The sequence below is a fragment of the Lathyrus oleraceus genome, chromosome 4 (genome assembly GCF_024323335.1).
Source record: "Lathyrus oleraceus cultivar Zhongwan6 chromosome 4, CAAS_Psat_ZW6_1.0, whole genome shotgun sequence".
Classification (NCBI taxonomy): Eukaryota; Viridiplantae; Streptophyta; class Magnoliopsida; order Fabales; family Fabaceae; genus Lathyrus; species Lathyrus oleraceus.
Window position 1 is genome coordinate 25,434,075 of NC_066582.1, and position 17,836 is coordinate 25,451,910.

The 17,836-nt window shown below is 33.0% G+C and overlaps 1 protein-coding gene across 1 annotated transcript; it reads right to left on the reverse strand.

Annotated features, from left to right (window-relative positions):
• Positions 1-13,465: 13,465 nt before the first annotated feature.
• On the reverse strand, positions 13,466-17,601 carry LOC127138550 (4-coumarate--CoA ligase CCL1). Its single transcript, XM_051065020.1, has 4 exons — positions 16,374-17,601; positions 15,984-16,179; positions 14,017-14,230; positions 13,466-13,930 (listed from the first exon to the last, which is right to left on the reverse strand). Exons 1-4 carry the CDS (start codon positions 17,391-17,393, stop codon positions 13,708-13,710), a joined length of 1,653 nt encoding a protein of 550 aa, XP_050920977.1. The 5' UTR covers positions 17,394-17,601; the 3' UTR covers positions 13,466-13,707.
• Between the last annotated feature and the right edge of the window lie 235 nt (positions 17,602-17,836).

Below are 17,836 nucleotides of genomic sequence, written 5' to 3' on the forward strand. Positions count from 1 at the left end.
CTACTCTAACGCAGTACGCACCTTTTTATCCGTGACAATAGGAGGGGTTGATTAGAGAGTACAACTCGGTTCTGAATACGCGAAAGCGACAGTTCCTGTTAAATTAGTTCTTTTCAAAGGAGAAAACATTGCCCATAAGTAGTTCCACTAACAAGTACTGGATTATCATTGATTGCGTGAATTACATTCGAGCCTGTCTTTATTTATTATTTAAAATTATAATTTTATTTACCATTGCACCCTTATTAAAACCCTTAAAAATAGTTGCCTTAGATACACACCATAACAACAGGTTTGATAGATTGACACTTGGTCTCTGTGGATTCGATAATCTTTTATATTACTTTGACGTGATTCGTACACTTGCGAAAAACACGCATCAAGCAGCTCTGCTTTAAACTTCTCATACTTAGACTTAGGTTGTTTTTCACTGTCACTATCATCAAGGTCGAAGCTTTCCAAGTCTTCACTATCATAGTCTACGTCTTGACTTTCAACATTATTGGTATTCCTTTTTGAACTAGCTCCCAAAATACTTGCAGGAACAAACATATTTACCTTTCTTGGGGATTTAATCTCTTTTGGACCTTTGGAACCCATAACCTTGAATCTTAGAGACTTTTCATTAACCTCAACCCTATTACCATCAATTGGTCTTTGCACTTCAACTTGAACAAATCCTTCCTCTCTTTCATAAATTCTTTCTTCTTCACTATCATCAAACCTTATTCCTCCATCATCAGTGCTAACACCATTAGTACTATCATCACCAGTGATATCATCTTCACTATATTCACTTAATTGATTAACATCGAGCTTCAACATATTTCTTAGCATCTTCAATATCATGTTCTACCCAGATATGTCTGTCAACATTATTATGAAGGTTATGATTAGTAATTTCTTCAGCTTGTACATCATCAATGAAGTGAGTAAACCCTTCATCAGGTCATAGTATCTTTCTCCAAAGTCTAAATCCATCATAACCCAAGTCTTTAACTAAGCTAACTTCCTCGAAAAAAATCCATTTATTAGAGTCTTGTCCTTCTACAATGGTTTCATTCCCCCATCTACAAAACATGTGCTTGTCGTGAACAAAGTTCCCCCATAGTGAAAAATCACACTAAATAACCTCATTTCTGCAATTACAAATATACCCACAAGTTAAAATACGATTAACAAGTTTAACATCCACAGTTCAAGGAAATGACAACGATTTACCCACACAGTGGAAATCTAAATTTGGAATACTAAAAGTTACTCCCTCAGTCTCATAAAAAGTGTCTTATTTTCACTTTTTCTTTGTCTTAAAATAATTGTTCATTTAAATTACCAATGCAATATTTATTATTATTTTCCCACTAATATACCCCTACTCATTAACTTTCACTTTATTCAACTACTTTATTAACTACATTTAATAAGGGTATTCTAGGAAATGATATTAATTTTTTTACTAAAACCAACACACTCAATCATTTTCTTAAGAACCGTGTATTGCTCAAATAAAACATTTTTTATGAGACGGGGGGAGTACTACAACATGCATTGGGACCACTGCAAATTCCATTAGCTTATTACAATCATACCTTTTTTGTCACACTTTAGGTCCCCTGCAAACACATAGCACATGAAAGATATGAAATATATTGTTCGTTGAATGCTTCAACGTGTTTCCAGGGTGGACAATGAAGAACGATGAAGAAGAAAAAGAAGGGAAGTAGTGTTAGATTTTTTTTCGTGAAGTGAGAAATCACTCTCTCTTAGCTCTCTAAATGATTTATTTTAATATTGGGGGGGCATTTATGTAATCTTACACACCTTAATACACATGTGGAAATTAACTTTAATGAAGAAGAAAAAAAATCCATGTCACATAAGCTCTTTTGATGAGTTGACATGCCAAAGGTAAAAAGTGAGAGAATATTCAAATGTTAAGGGAATTTATCAAACTTTTTTTTTATATGAGATTTTCTGAAAATAGCCCATATGACAGGGGCGAATAGGTATTAATCCTTTATTTTATTTTATTTTAAATTTAATTTTTTTAATATACATTTTAATCATACAATTCAACATGAAGGAGTACTAACATTCTCTACCAAACATAACCACTATGGCTTAGAACATGTTTATTTTAGCTTTAAAAGTTTTTTTAAAAAAAATAATTCTTACAAAGATATTTTTAAAATATTTTAAAAAAATAAATTCATTTTATATAAATTGAAAAATTAATTTATATACTCTATAATATAAATATACATTATTGAAGATTAAAATATAAAACTATTTAAAATATAGTTTTTTAAATTTTAAATATTAAAATAAATTATTTAAAATAATATTTTAAGAATAAATTTTTAAACCAAATTTTCATTTAAAATTATAAAAAAATTGTTATAATTTTTTTAAAAATATATATAACACTATTTAAAAAAAATGAAACAATCATGGTCTTAATTAATGTGAATAGCTTTCTACAGTTCTCGACGTAGCATGAGTTTCATATTTTGAAATATTGCACAAAATTCTAAAAATAAAGAGTATCATAATGATAAAAAAAATCATATTTATTGGAAGAAAAATATGAAAAAAATATATATTTTTTATCCCAAAAACTTTTTTAAAAAATTCAAAATTTGTTTTCTTTTAAAAAAATACAAAATGATTTAAAAGAGTTCAAAATTTGAAATTATTTTATAATTATAAATTGATTATAAACTAATTTATAAATACAAATTAATTATAAACTAGTTTTAAATTAAATTGCAATCATTTTAGTAATTAAATATATTTGTATTGAAACAGCTAATGCAGATTGAATCGACACGCGCTCCTAAAAGAACTATTTGAAAATTCCACAATTACTGTTCCCACAGCACATCATCAATTAAAATTATTAATATTTGTGGTGATTAAAATAGAAGAACCAAAATTATAATAATACAAATAGGAATAAATAATACAGAAACATGTTGACATGGAGTCCATTTCATATGAAAATGAAAGAAAAAATAATACTCCGTTTGTGGATAGTTCCATTCCCATTGGTGCAGCACCTGTTATCATCACCCTAATATACGACAAGTCGTTATGTTAAGGTCGCGGATTTGATTCTTGTGTCTTGGACTAATAACCCAATACAAGGAAAATTTGATGTTGGGATTGGTAAATATTTTTAACTTGATGTATGATTATTCTTTAAGGGATTGCTAGGGTCCATCTTTATGCATTATCATTTGTTATGTGTCTTGGTGTTGTACTGTTTTGTTTATCACTGTTGTTAGGGGCAAAACTCATGCACAAAATATTCCATTTAACAGTGACTTGTTTGTTTTACTTGGTATAATCTTCAGCCACATTTATCCATTAAAAACGAAATAGTACATTTTCATTGTTCTTCTAATTGGATTTTTGTGTGTCTAATATAATCATATATATTGTATATTTATATTCAAAATGGTATACGTATAATAGGTAATAATATAATTTATATTTATGATTAATTGAATATCAATCAATATTAATTGATTGAAAACGTATTCTCAACATTCTCTCTTACGCCGAATCGTATATATTATATGATCCGAGATTGTTATGATTGTTTCAAAGTTGTGAAAATTAGCCATAGAAGAAATTATCGGATTGAGTCGCGTACTAGGTCGCTCTCTTTAAGACGTTCGCGGCACTGCCCAAAGTTATGCAAAGCAGTCGAACTATCGCACCACCTCCAAGATAAAATAGCTCAGTTCTATATTGTACGATTACTACCTGCATGGTAGATGATCGATCTAGAAATACACCATCTAATGCTACAAAGATAATTCAAATATGGTATAAATATCAATCATAGTATCTAGTATAACAACCGGTCATAATAATTTTTCAAACCAAGATAAATTCAAGTAATTCTCCAAAGAGAATTTAAAAATTAATACCTGTAATTTCTCAACTCAAATGAGGAGAAATTAACATAATTCTTAAAAGAGAATAAAAGAAAATACTCAAAAAAATCAACGAGTAGAAAGAAAGGGGGAGAAGTTGGCGCTTTGACAACTCGAAAGACACAGAGTTATGAGAGTGAGGAAGGAAAAACTCAATAAATTTTTGGTGTTTTGAAATGAAATAAGGATTTTCCTTATATAATCAAGTGAGGAATGCAATATATCTGACCTAAGCAATGTGGGACTAAGGAAAAATTTCAACTAACACACAACGTAGAAATTGACTTAAGGAACTTTTTCAAATTCATCTCCCTATATTTGAATATTGACATAATGTTCCAACAGTTACAAATATAATTCACTCAAGAACTCTTTAGAGACTTGGTAAACATATCGGCTAGTTGATCTTTAGATTTGACAAATTCTATGGTTATTTCTCCTGACAATACTTTGTCTCTTACATAGTGACAATCTATTTTTATGTGCTTGGTATGTTCATGGAAAACCGAAATGGATGTAATGTGAAGTACCGCTTGATTGTCGCATATGAGTTTTATGATCTGAAGGTCTCCCAACCTAAGTTCTGAGAGCAAATTTTTAAGCCATACAAGTTCCTTCGATGTTGCTACATAACACGATATTCAGCTTCAACACTAGATAGTGCAACTGTGTTTTGTTTCTTGCTCCTCCATGAGATCATATTTCCTTCGGTTGGAAAATATATTATTTCCGGTTTTATTATTGTCTTTAATACTATCTTTATTTTTCTTTATTCTCCATTAAGGAGAAAATCAATTGTAATAATTGTATCTTCACTATATATACCAGCCTAAAGCTGACGAAAAAAATATAACTGCTTTTACCTATTTTTTCCAATATGGTATCAAGAGCATTGGGTTAGGGATTACCGTAAATCTTTCCTCAACCTAATTTTTGTTGGGTTAGGGGTTGCCATAAAGCTTTCCTCAACATATTTTTGTTGGGTTAGGGGTTACCATAAAATTTTCCTCAACATATTTTTTTCGACCCGATTCACATACCCGTTTAGCCTCATATGATGAATAATAATAACAGATGGTCTTCCCCATCACAGGCCTACACTAGATCCAACCATGGCGACCAACCACAACCTGAATCGGGCGTCGACTGTGGAAGCGGCGTACATGAGGAAGTGATGGTGGTCATAAACAATGGCAGTAATGACAACAACATTGGAAACAGGAACAACATTGTTTTCGGTGACGATTATTCCAATATAGACGGTAATGATCAAGAGGGTTCCTCATACTCCCTCAAGCAGGGACGGAGCCAAAAATATTAACATGTGGGTTTTTCTGATGTCATTAAATTTTTATTTAATACTTTATATCTTATATTGTTAGATGTTTAATTTTTCACAAAATTATTATTGAAAAGAGAATATATATAGAGATATATATATATATATATATATATATATATATATATATATATATATATATATATATATATATATATATATATATATATATATATATATATATATATATATATATATATATATATATATATATATATATATATATATATATATATATATATATATATATACATCGACAATTTAAAATAATTTTATATTATCAATCAACAACTTATATTTCTCCAAATCACACATATATTTTATAATTACATTGATCACATGACAGATTAATGAATTTTTTTGAAAGATAATGTAAAACTATTTTAAACTTTCAATGCACCATCTTTAATCTTTATTGAAAAATTATTTTTATTGTTCATAATTTTTGTACACAAAATAAAAATTAATTTTTAAAACAAATACATTATTATTTTTAAAAATTTGGTGATTTATAATATATAAAAAAATAGATCAATAAATACAAAATATTTTTTTAAGAAAATATTAATTTAGTAGGAGAAATATTTTAAATTATACATAAACCAAATACTAAATATCATTACTTAAATAATATAAAAAATATTTATATAACTAACTTTAAAAAGTAAGTGGGGGCAGTAGCCCCCATTGCACTATATGTTCCTCCGTCCCTGCCCTCAAGGTCAATATCCCTAAAATGAATGGGCTCAAGCTGTTCGATTGGTATTGGATACAAAGGAAAAATTGATTTCGTAACAGGAGTTGTAGCTGAACCGGCAACAGGAGACCCTCGTTACAAACAATGGAAATCGGAAAACTCCTTGATTATTGTGTGGCTGGTAAGCTCTATGGAAATTGGAATAGGTAAGTCTTACATATTTTTACCTTCCGCAAAGGATGTGTGGGAAGCTGTTAAGGAAACATACTCTGATATTCAAAACTCCTCTCAAATTTTTGGTTTAAAATCAAAGTTATGGCATGTGAAACAAGGTGACAGGAGTGTAACTGCTTATTATAATAAACTGTTAACACTGTGGCAAGAGTTAGATCTCTGTTATGATGACAATTGGAGGTGTACATAAGACAGTGTTTTGTTTCTCAAGAGGCAAGAAAATGATTGTGTATTCATGTTTCTCGTCGGGCTCAATAAAGACCTTGATGAGGTAAGAGGTGGAGTTTTAGGAAAAGTACCATTGTCAACTCTTCGTGAATTTTTTGCAGAAATAAGAAGGGGAGAGGCACAACAAGGAATTATGATGGGCAAGACACCATGAAATTCTAAATCTGAAGGCATAACTCTGACTACTAGGAACCTTGACGAGGGAAGAAGGTCAGACAAAGTTCCTCGGTGTGATCACTGCAAGCGCGAAAGGCAAACATGTGGAACTTGTTGGAAGCTCAAAGGCAAACCTCCTAACTGGAAGAAGAAAAGTGGTCGTGCATTTCAGGCTAGTAATTCTGATAAAAGACTGATTTTTAAAGTCAAATCAGTTAAAACACGAGTATTAGAAAAACATTCTTTGAAGACATTAATATGAGTTTGAAAATTGAGAATTTTGGAGGGCATTTTGTTAATTAAATACGCAACTGTTAAAACAGCTTCGCCCCACAAATAATTTGGTACTTTATTTGAAAAAAGTAGAGCTCTAGCAACCTCTAGTAAATGTCTATTTTTTCTTTCGGCCACTCCATTTTGTTGAGAGTATTAGGACATGAACTTTGATGTACAATCTCATTTTTTAGAAAATAATCACCCAAGATAATGTTGAAATATTCTTTGCCATTATCACTTCTAAAGACTTGGATATTTGTTTGAAATTGGTTCTGCACCATTAAAAAAAAATCTTTACAGCCTGACAAACATTTGATTTCCCCTTTAACAAGTACACCCAACATACTCTTGTATGGTCATCTATAAATGTAATAAACCATTTTTTGAGAGAGAGCGTACTTGTACGATTATTGCCCCAAACATCACTGTGTATAATAGAAAAAGGTTTTGATGGTTTATAAGGTTGTATTGAAAACTGAGAACGATGATGCTTTGCAAATTCACATGCTTCACATTTAAACAAAGAAAAGTTCTTATTATGAAATATCTTAGGAAACAAGTGTTTTAAGTAACGAAAACTAGGATGACCTAATCTTAAATGTCATACCATAATGTTGTCATCTTTATTATTCAAAACAAGAAAAAGACTCAAAGCAGGAACTTATTGTTTTTTAAGGTGGTTGTGATGCAAATCCAATGTCAAGGTAGTAGAGTTCTCCACTCTCCTTAGCATTGCCAATCATCTTCCCCGAGTTCAAATCCTGAAAGACATAATGAGATCGGAAAAAATTAGTTTGACAATTTATATCTTGGGCTATATTAAATTACAAGATAAATTTGGAACATGAAGGACATTTTTAAGAGTTAACATTGGAGACAACATAACTGACCCTTTACCTGCAATGGCTGAAAAAGAGCCATCTGCGATTTTTATTTTTTGATTACTTGCACATGGATTATATGAAGAGAATAAAGTATACCAGTTTCATCTAGGATGTTTAATGGATACCAGTCAAGTATCAATCGGACGACAGTCAAGTATACCAGTTTTAGTTAGGATGTTTAATGGATAATTACGTTGGATAATTGCAATACCTGATGAGGATGAGCAACTTCAATATCTAAGAAGTATATGAGTGGATCCAAATCTTTTGTTTGAAAGTTTTTTAGAAGATGAGTTTTGAGTCGCTGGATACCCTTTGTATCATCTCCAATGATACCAATGCCATCAACATAGACCACAAGAAAGATGTGTTGACCGATGAAGGAATGAAGGAAGAAAATAGAGATGATTTGCTTCACATCTAGTCATACCAAACTATATCAAGGCAGAATTGAATCGACCAAACCAAGCACGTGGAGACTATTTCAGCCCATAAAGAGAACGATGGAGCCGACAAACAAGTCTTGAATTATCAAGAACCGTAAAACCTGGAGGTTGATCCATATACACTTCATCCTCCAATTCTCCATGTAAAAAGACATTTTTAATGTCCAACTGATGAAGCGACCAATGATTAATAACATCCATTGCAAGGAAGAGACAGACTGAACTAATCTTGACCACTGGAGAAAAAGTGTTAGCATATTCAAGGACAAATATTCAGGTGTATCCCTTGGCTACCAAACGAGCTTTGAAACCAGTTAACACTTCCATTAAAATTTTAAGCACCGATAACGCTCGTGAATATATGTCATCCCAGTTTCAATCCTTTTCACCATCACATGAAATTATTCATCAATCATCATGTGCTCTGATACCATGTTATAATTATATCACTGTGTGTATAATATAATCACATATAGTGTATATTTTTATGCAAAAGAGGTATACACAATAGGTAATTATTGAATTGTAATTACTTGTGTTGAAGCAGGTTGCTAGACAGAGTAAGGAAGTGTCCAACCACCTAGTGTGTTAAATAGTGTTAGTTATTTTGGGCTTTTATAGTTTTGGGTTTTGGCTTGAGGTCCAAGTTAACCTAAATCTATAAATAAAGGGAGTAACCCTTATTTTGTAATAAGAGGTGAATATAGTATTCACAACACTGGTAATTCACAGTATTTTGTAGTTGCAAAGTGAATAAGAAGTTTTCCACAGTTTGTGGGCAGAGAGAAACTCTACAGAATTTATATTCTTCTTCTCCTTCATCATTCTATACACTCTTTCTTTCTTCATTGTTCCTTTCTTTTCATTGCTATTGTGTGGGTAATAACAATCTTTTTCATCAAGATTGATTAAAATTCTCCATATATTTTGGGGGATTTCCAACATCTGGTATCAAGAGCTCCAGTTTAATCGATTCGTGGGAAGAAAATCACCATGGCAACGAATCATCCAAATGGGCATTTTCCAGCAAATCTTATGATTCTCAAGAACAACAATTATGAGAATTGGTGCAAGCAGATGAAGGTTGTGTTTTGTTATCAAGATCTTTGGGATCTTGTGAAGGAAGGAGTAGCAACACTTGCAGAAGCCGTGACGGATCAAGAAAAGGCTGCACATAAAGAACTGAAGAAGAAAGATTATAAATCTCTCTTTATAATACATCAATGTGTTGATGCAAATAACTTTGAAAAGGTTAGTGATGTAGAGTCAATGAAAGAAGCATGGGAAATTCTGGAGAAATCATTTGGAGGCGCGAAAAAGGTGAAAGAGGTGAGGTTACAAACTCATAAAAGAACGTATGAATTGCTTCAGATGGAAGACAATGAAAGCATAAATGATTTCTTCACCAAGGTTACGAAACTGGTGAATCAAATCAAGGTATGTGGAGAAGTGTTGACATCAAGATCTGTTGTTGGAAAGATCTTTAGGTCGTTGGCTCCAAAGTTCGACCACATGGTAATAGCCATAGAAGAGTCAAAAGATTTGTCAAAATTGACAAAGGAAGAGCTTCAAGGGACGCTTGAATCTCATGAACAAAGAATGTCTAAAAGAGATGCAGGAAAGTCAAAAAGTGATATGGCTTTGCAGGCTCAATCAGCGAAAGAAAGAAAAGGAAAAGGAAGTTGGAATGAGAACAAAGGCAGGGGAGGCTACAACAATTTGACTGGTCGAAATCAGCAAGAAGGAAACTGGTCAAGTCAGAGAAAACCCTGGAACCAAGGAAAAAAAAGAGGTGGTGTTGCAGGTGGAGGAAGAGGTGGTGGTCAAAAGCCAGACAAGAGTCACATTCAGTGTTACAATTGTCAAAAGTATGGTCACTATTCTAGTGATTGTCCAGAAAAGCAGAAGAATCAAGAAACTTATGCAAAGCTGGCGAAACATGAAAAAGAAGAGACGTTGTTGATGGTTATAACAAGAGAAGAAGATAGATTCAAGGACCAGTGGTACTTGGACTCAAGATGCTCATCACACATGTCTGGAAGAAAAGATTGGTTTATCAACATAAAGCCCTCAATGAAGAACATGGTGAAATTTGCAAATGACAACACTCTAGCAGCTGAAGGTGTTGGTGATGTTTTGATTATGAGGAAAGATGGCAAGAGGTCAGTAATTTCAAATGTGTTGTACATACCATGCATGAAGAGTAATTTTCTCAGCATAGGGAAGTTGGTCGAAAAGAACTACAAGGTGTCGATCGAAGACAAGATGATGAGAGTTCTCGACTCAAATGGAAGGTTGATCTTGAAGGCTCCAATGTCTCAGAATATAACCTTCAAGATTGAGCTTAATGTGATGGAGCATAAGTGCCTTGCAACAGCAACCAACAGAGATGAATGGATATGGCATTATAGACTTGGCCATCTCAATTTCAAAGACATCAAAGATTTGAAGAGAAGAAATATGGTTTCAGGATTACCAGAAATCGACATTCCAAACGAAGTTTGTGAAGAATGTGTGCAGGCAAAGCAACATAAGAACAACTTCAGTAAGGATGCGGGAAGCAGGTCGAAGGAAATTCTTGAAGTCATATACTCTGATGTATGTGGTCCTCTCCAGGTGAATTCGATTGGAGGTAACAAATACTTTGTTATATTCATAGATGATTTCAGTCGAAAACTGTGGTCTTACCTGATCCAGAAGAAAAGTGAAGTGATCGAGGTATTTTCCAAGTTTAAACCTATGGTCGAAAGATCAAAATTTTGAGGACTGATGGTGGTGGAGAATATGTGTCGAAAGACTTCGATGTATTATGTATGAAAGAAGGGATTGTGCATGAGGTAGTGCCACCCTACACTCCACAGAATAATGGAGTCGCGGAAAGGGAGAATAGAACCATTATGAATATGGTTAGAAGTATGTTGAAAGGCAAGCATCTACCCAAAGAATTATGGGGAGAAGCTGTGTCGACCGCGACATATATTTTGAACAGATGTCTGATGAAGAAGCTAGAAGGAATCACGCCAGAAGAATGTTGGTCTGGTGTCAAGCCTAGCTTAAGTCAGGGTGTTTGGATCTATAACACATAGACATGTTCCAGATCAGTTGAGAAGAAAACTTTATGACAAGTCCAGTCAGATGATCCTGATAGGATATCATTCGACTAGAGGATACAAGTTGTTCGACCCAATGAATAAGAAAGTAGTGATCAACAGGGATGTGATCATATATGAGATTAAGGAGTGGGATTGGACTGAGAATGTCAAGAAAGACTCAGTGAGAATATTTTGTGATGAACTAGCTAATGAAGTCAAAAGAGAAGTTCGACAGGAAGAAGCCAGAGGTGAAGCAAGTACAAGCAGACCGCAAAGAACGAGACACATGCCTGCAAGGTTGCAAGAATGTGTGATTACATAAGACGATATGGTCGATGAAGAAGGTGAGCTGGTACATTATGCTTTCTACGCAGATGTAGAACCTGTAATGCAGCTGAGGCATTAAAAGATTCAAAGTGGATGAAAGCAATGGATGAAAAGCTGAAGTCAATCGAAGTCAACAACATTTGGTCACTTGTCGAATTTCCCCAAGACAAGAAGGCAATCTATGTGAAGTGGGTATACAAGGTGAAGTTGAATCCCAAAGGAGAAGTGACTTGAGATAAGACAAGACTTGTGGCGAAAGGATTTCTTCAGAAAGAAGGAATCGACTTCGATGAAGTTTTTGCACCTGTTGCTAGGATCGAAACAATCAGGTTGGTTGTTGGTCTAGCAAACATGAACAACTGGCAGATGTGTCAGATGGACGTGAAATGTGCATTCCTGAACGGCCCCTTAGAAGAAGAAGTTTATGTTGCACAACCAGTTGGGTTTGTGAAACATGGCGAAGAAATAAAAGTGTACAGGCTGCATAAAGCCCTGTACGAACTTAAACAAGCTCTAAGAGCTTTGAACAAGAAGATAGATGGCTTTCTAAGGGAGAAGGGATTTGTGAAGTGCAAAAGTGAACATGGAGTATATGTACGAAGAAGCAAGAGTGAATTGCTTATATTATGTCTCTATGTTGATGACTTGTTGATAACATGTAGTTGCAAGAAGGAGATCGAAGACTTCAAAGGTGATCTCAACAAGGAATTCGAAATTGGGTGACATTTCATATTTTCTTGGCATCGAATTCTACAAGAGTAGTAGAGGTTTTATGATGCACCAAAGAAGGTATGCAGGTGAAATTCTCAAGAGATTTGAGATGCAAGATTGCAACCCAACTTCGACTCCAGCTGAGCCCGAATTACAACTGTCGAAGGATTCAGATGAAGATGATGTCGACCCAACCCAATACAGAAGACTTATTGGGTCACTTCGATACCTTTGCCATACAAGGTCTGACTTAGCATACAGTGTAGGTATGGTGAGTAGGTTCATGCAAAAGCCAAAGGTATCACATCTAGCAGCGGCGAAGAGGATACTAAGGTATCTCAAAGGAACTCTCGACTATGGCATTTTGTTTCCTATAGTTGATGAAGGAAAAGAATGCAAAATAGTGGGATACACCGACTCAAGTTGGTGTAGTGATGTTGAGGATCGAAATTGCTTGGAGTTCGAGAAAAGAGTCAGTAGTTTCATTATCGTCACGCGAAGCAGAATACATAATTGCTTCTCTTTGTGCATGTCAAGCAACGTAGATGATGAATCTGGTCGAAGAGATAACAACGAAGAGTTATGGAGTAATTACCATGAAGATCGACAGCATGCTAGCTATCAATCTGACGAAGAATCCGATCGGACATGGTCAAAGCAAGCATATCAAAATGAGGTTCCATTATCTTCGAGAGCAGGTAGCAAATGGGAAGATGAAAGTGGGACACTGCAAAATTGAGAATTAGATTGCAGACATCATGACAAAGAGAGTGCAGGTCGAAGTGTTCAGAAGGCTAAGAGCTATGATGAATGTAGATAGTTTAGACACAATGAATTAGGTGGTGTGTTGAATTGTAATTCCTTGTGTCGAAGCAGGTTGGTCGACAGAGCAAGGAAGTGTCCAACCACCTAGTTTGTTAAATAATGTTAGCTATTTTGAACTTTTATAGTTTTGGGTTTTGACTTGTGGTTCAAGTTAACCTAAATCTATAAATAGATGGAGTAACCCTTATTTTATAATAAGAGGTGAATAGAGTATTCACGATACTGGTAATTCACAGCATCGTTCTATACACTCTTTCATTCTCCATTGTTCCTTTCTTTTCATTGTTATTGTGTGGATAATAAAGATTAATTGAAATTCTCCATAGATTTTAAGGGATTTTCAAGAATAATAATATAATTTACACTTATAAATAATTGAATATCAATCAATACTAATTGGTTGATAACATATTCTCAACAATTGCGAAGAAAGAATTTGAAAACAAAGGAGCATATATCTTACAAAACACAAACATTCATGATAAAACATATAATATATTTGTCTCCATGCATGAGCTACATTTACAAGCTATTTGTCTCTATCTTTGTCACACCACTAGTCCTTCGTTAAGTCTTGCAGTTAATTCCTTTCGTAGAATTTTACCCGAGGCTGCTTTAGGAATAGCGTCCGTGAAGTAAACTCTGTTGATTCTCTTGTAAAACACAACCTGTTGCGAAACGTATTGCTTGATTTCATCCTCGCTGATCTTTGAACCATTTGATCTAACTACAAATGCAACTGGGATTTCTCCAGCAACTTCATCTTTCAATCTGAAACCAACAAACACTATTAATTAGCAATAGAAAAATAAAATAGTTGCTAATAGATTTCATAATTTTCCTCTCGAATTACTTACGGTACAACAGCAGCTTCAGAAATGTTAGGATGAGCAATGAGCAATGCTTCGAGCTCAGCAGGAGCTACTTGAAATCCTTTGTATTTAATCAATTCCTTTAGTCGATCAACGATGAAAAGTTCATCATCATTGTCAACGAAACCAATGTCACCGGTGTGTAGCCATCCATCTTTGTCTATAGTTTTCTTTGTTGCCTCGAGATCATTTAGATATCCTATGATTTTAGTCTCAAATATTAATTAAAAGATATAATTGAAAAAAAGTTATTAAAATTATCTTAAAAATAAAAGCGCATTAATTATTCAAACATAAAATTTATTTTAAGACAGGAAAAGCTAAGTAATTGCTGTCACAATTTTTTCAATTTAGTAATAATTTGTCCTAAATTTATGTTTCATATATAAATCATGCATGATAGTTGATAGATATTTTAATTATTTAACTAATGATAATTTGTGCCAGGATAATAACTTTAAAAATTGGGTATTCATTTTTTTAAGTAAAATTTTTTATTTATTTTATTATAACTTTTGTATTTTAAATTTTTTTATTTATGTTCTTAAGATACAAGTTAACAATATTAAATTTGTTAGCTTTGACAAGGAATTATTGTTGATATAAAGTTTAAAACATAGATATTATTTTAAAATCAAAATAAATAATAGGTTATAAATAACATTCATATACTTAATAAAAAACAATTAATACTTCAAATATATGGTTCATGCATTTGAGGTCAAAATAAATAATATGATTTTAATTTATGTATAATGAAGAAGTTTTAGACTATCAATCAATTATAATCTTAACATTATTAAAAAGAAATATTTTATATTAATTATTTTTAAAATCATATATATACATGATTAATGTTATGTGCTCAGTAGAAATGATATAAAATGTGAAAGTGGAGTTAACTAATGCACAAAACAATAGAGCACTTGAGTTTATCCTCTTTTGGTGAAACCACTACATGAAAGTCTCTTATTTTAAAAGGCTAACAAGTGCTAGAAAACATTTCACAAAGAAAAAGTGAGAGAAAGGATGGGATAAGAATATAATAGGATTATTTTCAAGAGTTTGGTGGTTGGTCACCAAAGGCACAACTTTACATTTGGTGAACTAATTTTAAAGTTGGATTATACTATGATGGAAGTCTGACTCGTTCCATTCTTCATAAAAAATTTGTAATTTATTTTATGAGTTAATTCTGCGATGTCAGTGAAATTTGATTTATTTATATTTTAAAAAGAATGTTTCTTTTTTAAAATATTAAAATTATGTATCTTTTATCTTCTAAATGTAAAAGTTATAGCTGTAATTTTTTTTTATTTATCTTAGATTCAATATTTAAATTATATGTTTAAGAGAAAAAAAATATTATAGAAAAAATTTTAAAAAATAATATTATAAAGATAAAACAAAGTCCACCTACATTACAAAAGAGTGTCGAATATTGAATCCTTATTTTATTGATTTTAAAAGTTAATTTTCTAAATATATTTTAACTATGCAGTTCAAAAGAAAGGAGCACCATTAAATAAATAAAAAATGGTTGCTTGATAGTGACCTAAGGGTTATATTATAAATAAAATTTTCATTTTAATATTTATTAAATAATTGATATTTTTAACCTAAATACATTAATTATTTAATGGCTTGATGAATCATTGTGGATAGCTTTTGTCTGTAAAGCTGTTTTCCAATGGAGCATGAGTTTCATGCTTTGAAATATTGCACAAGCATGGCAGTTGGTAAAAGTTGGACTATAGGAACGTTCTACAATCACTATTCCATCACCACCCCATCGTCCAATCGTCCAATTTTTCTCATCCACCAAACTCAACCGCAAACCATCCATATAAAAAAAACTACTCTTTATTGCAAAATATTTCAATAAAATTTAATTGAAAAAAAAAATAATTTGATAAAATTATAGTAATACGAATAGGATTGAATAATAATACCTTTCATAACCTTTGTGCCTCTGATGCAAATTTCACCAGCTTTATTTCTTGGAAGAGAAACACCAGTTTCTGTGTCTACTATTTTCATCTCAGCGTTTCTCACGACCGTGCCACATGCACCGGGTTTTGTCTTAAATGGTTCCTTTGCAAAAGCTAAACTAATTGAAAGTGGCCCTGCTTCTGTCATCCCATATCCCTGTAAATTTAAACAATCCATATAAAAAAATTCAATTTTCATTATCATATGTAACATCAATCTCTCTGGGATATATCATAGTATCTATAAATAAAGGTGTGTCAATTGTCTCAACACATGTCCATTTCAGTGTTTATCATGAAAATGAAAAGAAAAAAATAGAATAGTAATAATGAATTGACATGGCATCGAACCTGTCCAAGCACGGTTTGTGGCATTCTATCCTTGACAGCTTGTTCAAGTTCCATTCCCATGGGTGCCGCACCTGTTATCATCACCCTAATAGACGACAAGTCGTATCGATGCGACTCTCCACTCTTCACTAACGCTAAAACAATCGGAGGCACAAACGACACTACCGTCACTTTATACTTTTCAATCAGTTCTAAAACCGTTTTTATCTCAAATTTCTCCACAATTAACACCGCCGCACCAGCACGAATTCCACATAGTAGAATTGAATTGAGTGCATAGATATGAAACATGGGTAACACGCAGAGTAACACGTCCTCGCTGTTAGTGTATTGGTGAGGATTTTCACCGTCAACTAACTGTGCTATTGTTGTAACTAAATTTTCATGCGTTAACATAACACCTTTTGGAAGTCCTGAAGTTCCGGAAGAAAACGGTAACGCAACGACGTCGTTAGGATTTATCTTAACTTCCGGTGCTTCATTTTCATCCGCATTTGTTAAAACAAAGAAATCCACAACACCGTCTTTCTCCTCTGACGATGACGGCGATGATGAATCATCAATGCAGACGATTTTGATGTTGTTGATTTTTGCAAACTCCTTGATTTTGTTGACGTATGCTGATTGAGTTACGATGAGTTTGGTTTTCGTTGCGGTGGCTTGTTTAGCTAGCTCCGATGAGGTGTAGAAAGGATTAGCAGTGGTGATGGCGGTGCCGCGATACGATGCACCGAGGAAAGTGAGTGCGAATTGCGGAGAGTTACGGAGGACGATCATGACGACGTCGCCTTGGTTGATTCCGATTGTGTTTAAACCGGAGGCGATTTTGCGGACGGTGAGGTGGACGTCGGAGTAAGAGAAGGTTTCGCCGGTGTCGCCGTTGATGAGGCATGGACGGTCGTGGAATTGAGAGAGGTTTTGGAAAAGGTAAGAGTGTAATGGAAGATGCGTTGGGATTTCAATGTCTGGGAGTTTAGAACAGAATATGAATTCTTGTTGCGGAGGAGGAGAAGGAGACATTTTGATATTGAGAATGAAATTAGTTTAATATTAATTTGATTTAATTTGGGTAAAGTTTGGTTTAAATGATGGTAGGAATTGGGTGGTTTATATATAGTGTAAAAGTCTGAAATATGAATAAGGTAATGGTGGCTCTGGTCACTCACATCTGTAGTTGGTGAGACAATGATATTCGCACGTCGAAATTGAATCGTGTACTTCTATGTTATTTCCATAATGGTTTTGTTGATATTATTTATATATTTTAAGTGGTTCTATCCTAACTATTTCCACTTACTTTTGTATCAATCTCTATATTGTAAATATTTCTTCTACTTTTTTTTAATAAAAATATTTTAGTTAATTCAGAAAAGTCACTATATACTATTTCTTCTACTTTTTATTATAAAACAAAATTATTTTATAATTTATTAAATAATTAATATATTTGGTTTATATAATAT

Excerpts from the sequence above, each read along its gene's own strand:
- LOC127138550 (XM_051065020.1), bottom strand. The coding sequence starts at position 17,393 with ATGTCTCCTTCTCCTCCTCCGCAACAAGAATTCATATTCTGTTCTAAA. Across the intron at positions 16,180-16,373 it reads CACAAACCGTGCTTGGACAG|GGATATGGGATGACAGAAGC; the intron begins GTTCGATGCCAT and ends TTAAATTTACAG. Across the intron at positions 14,231-15,983 it reads AGGCACAAAGGTTATGAAAG|GATATCTAAATGATCTCGAG; the intron begins GTATTATTATTC and ends CTAAAATCATAG.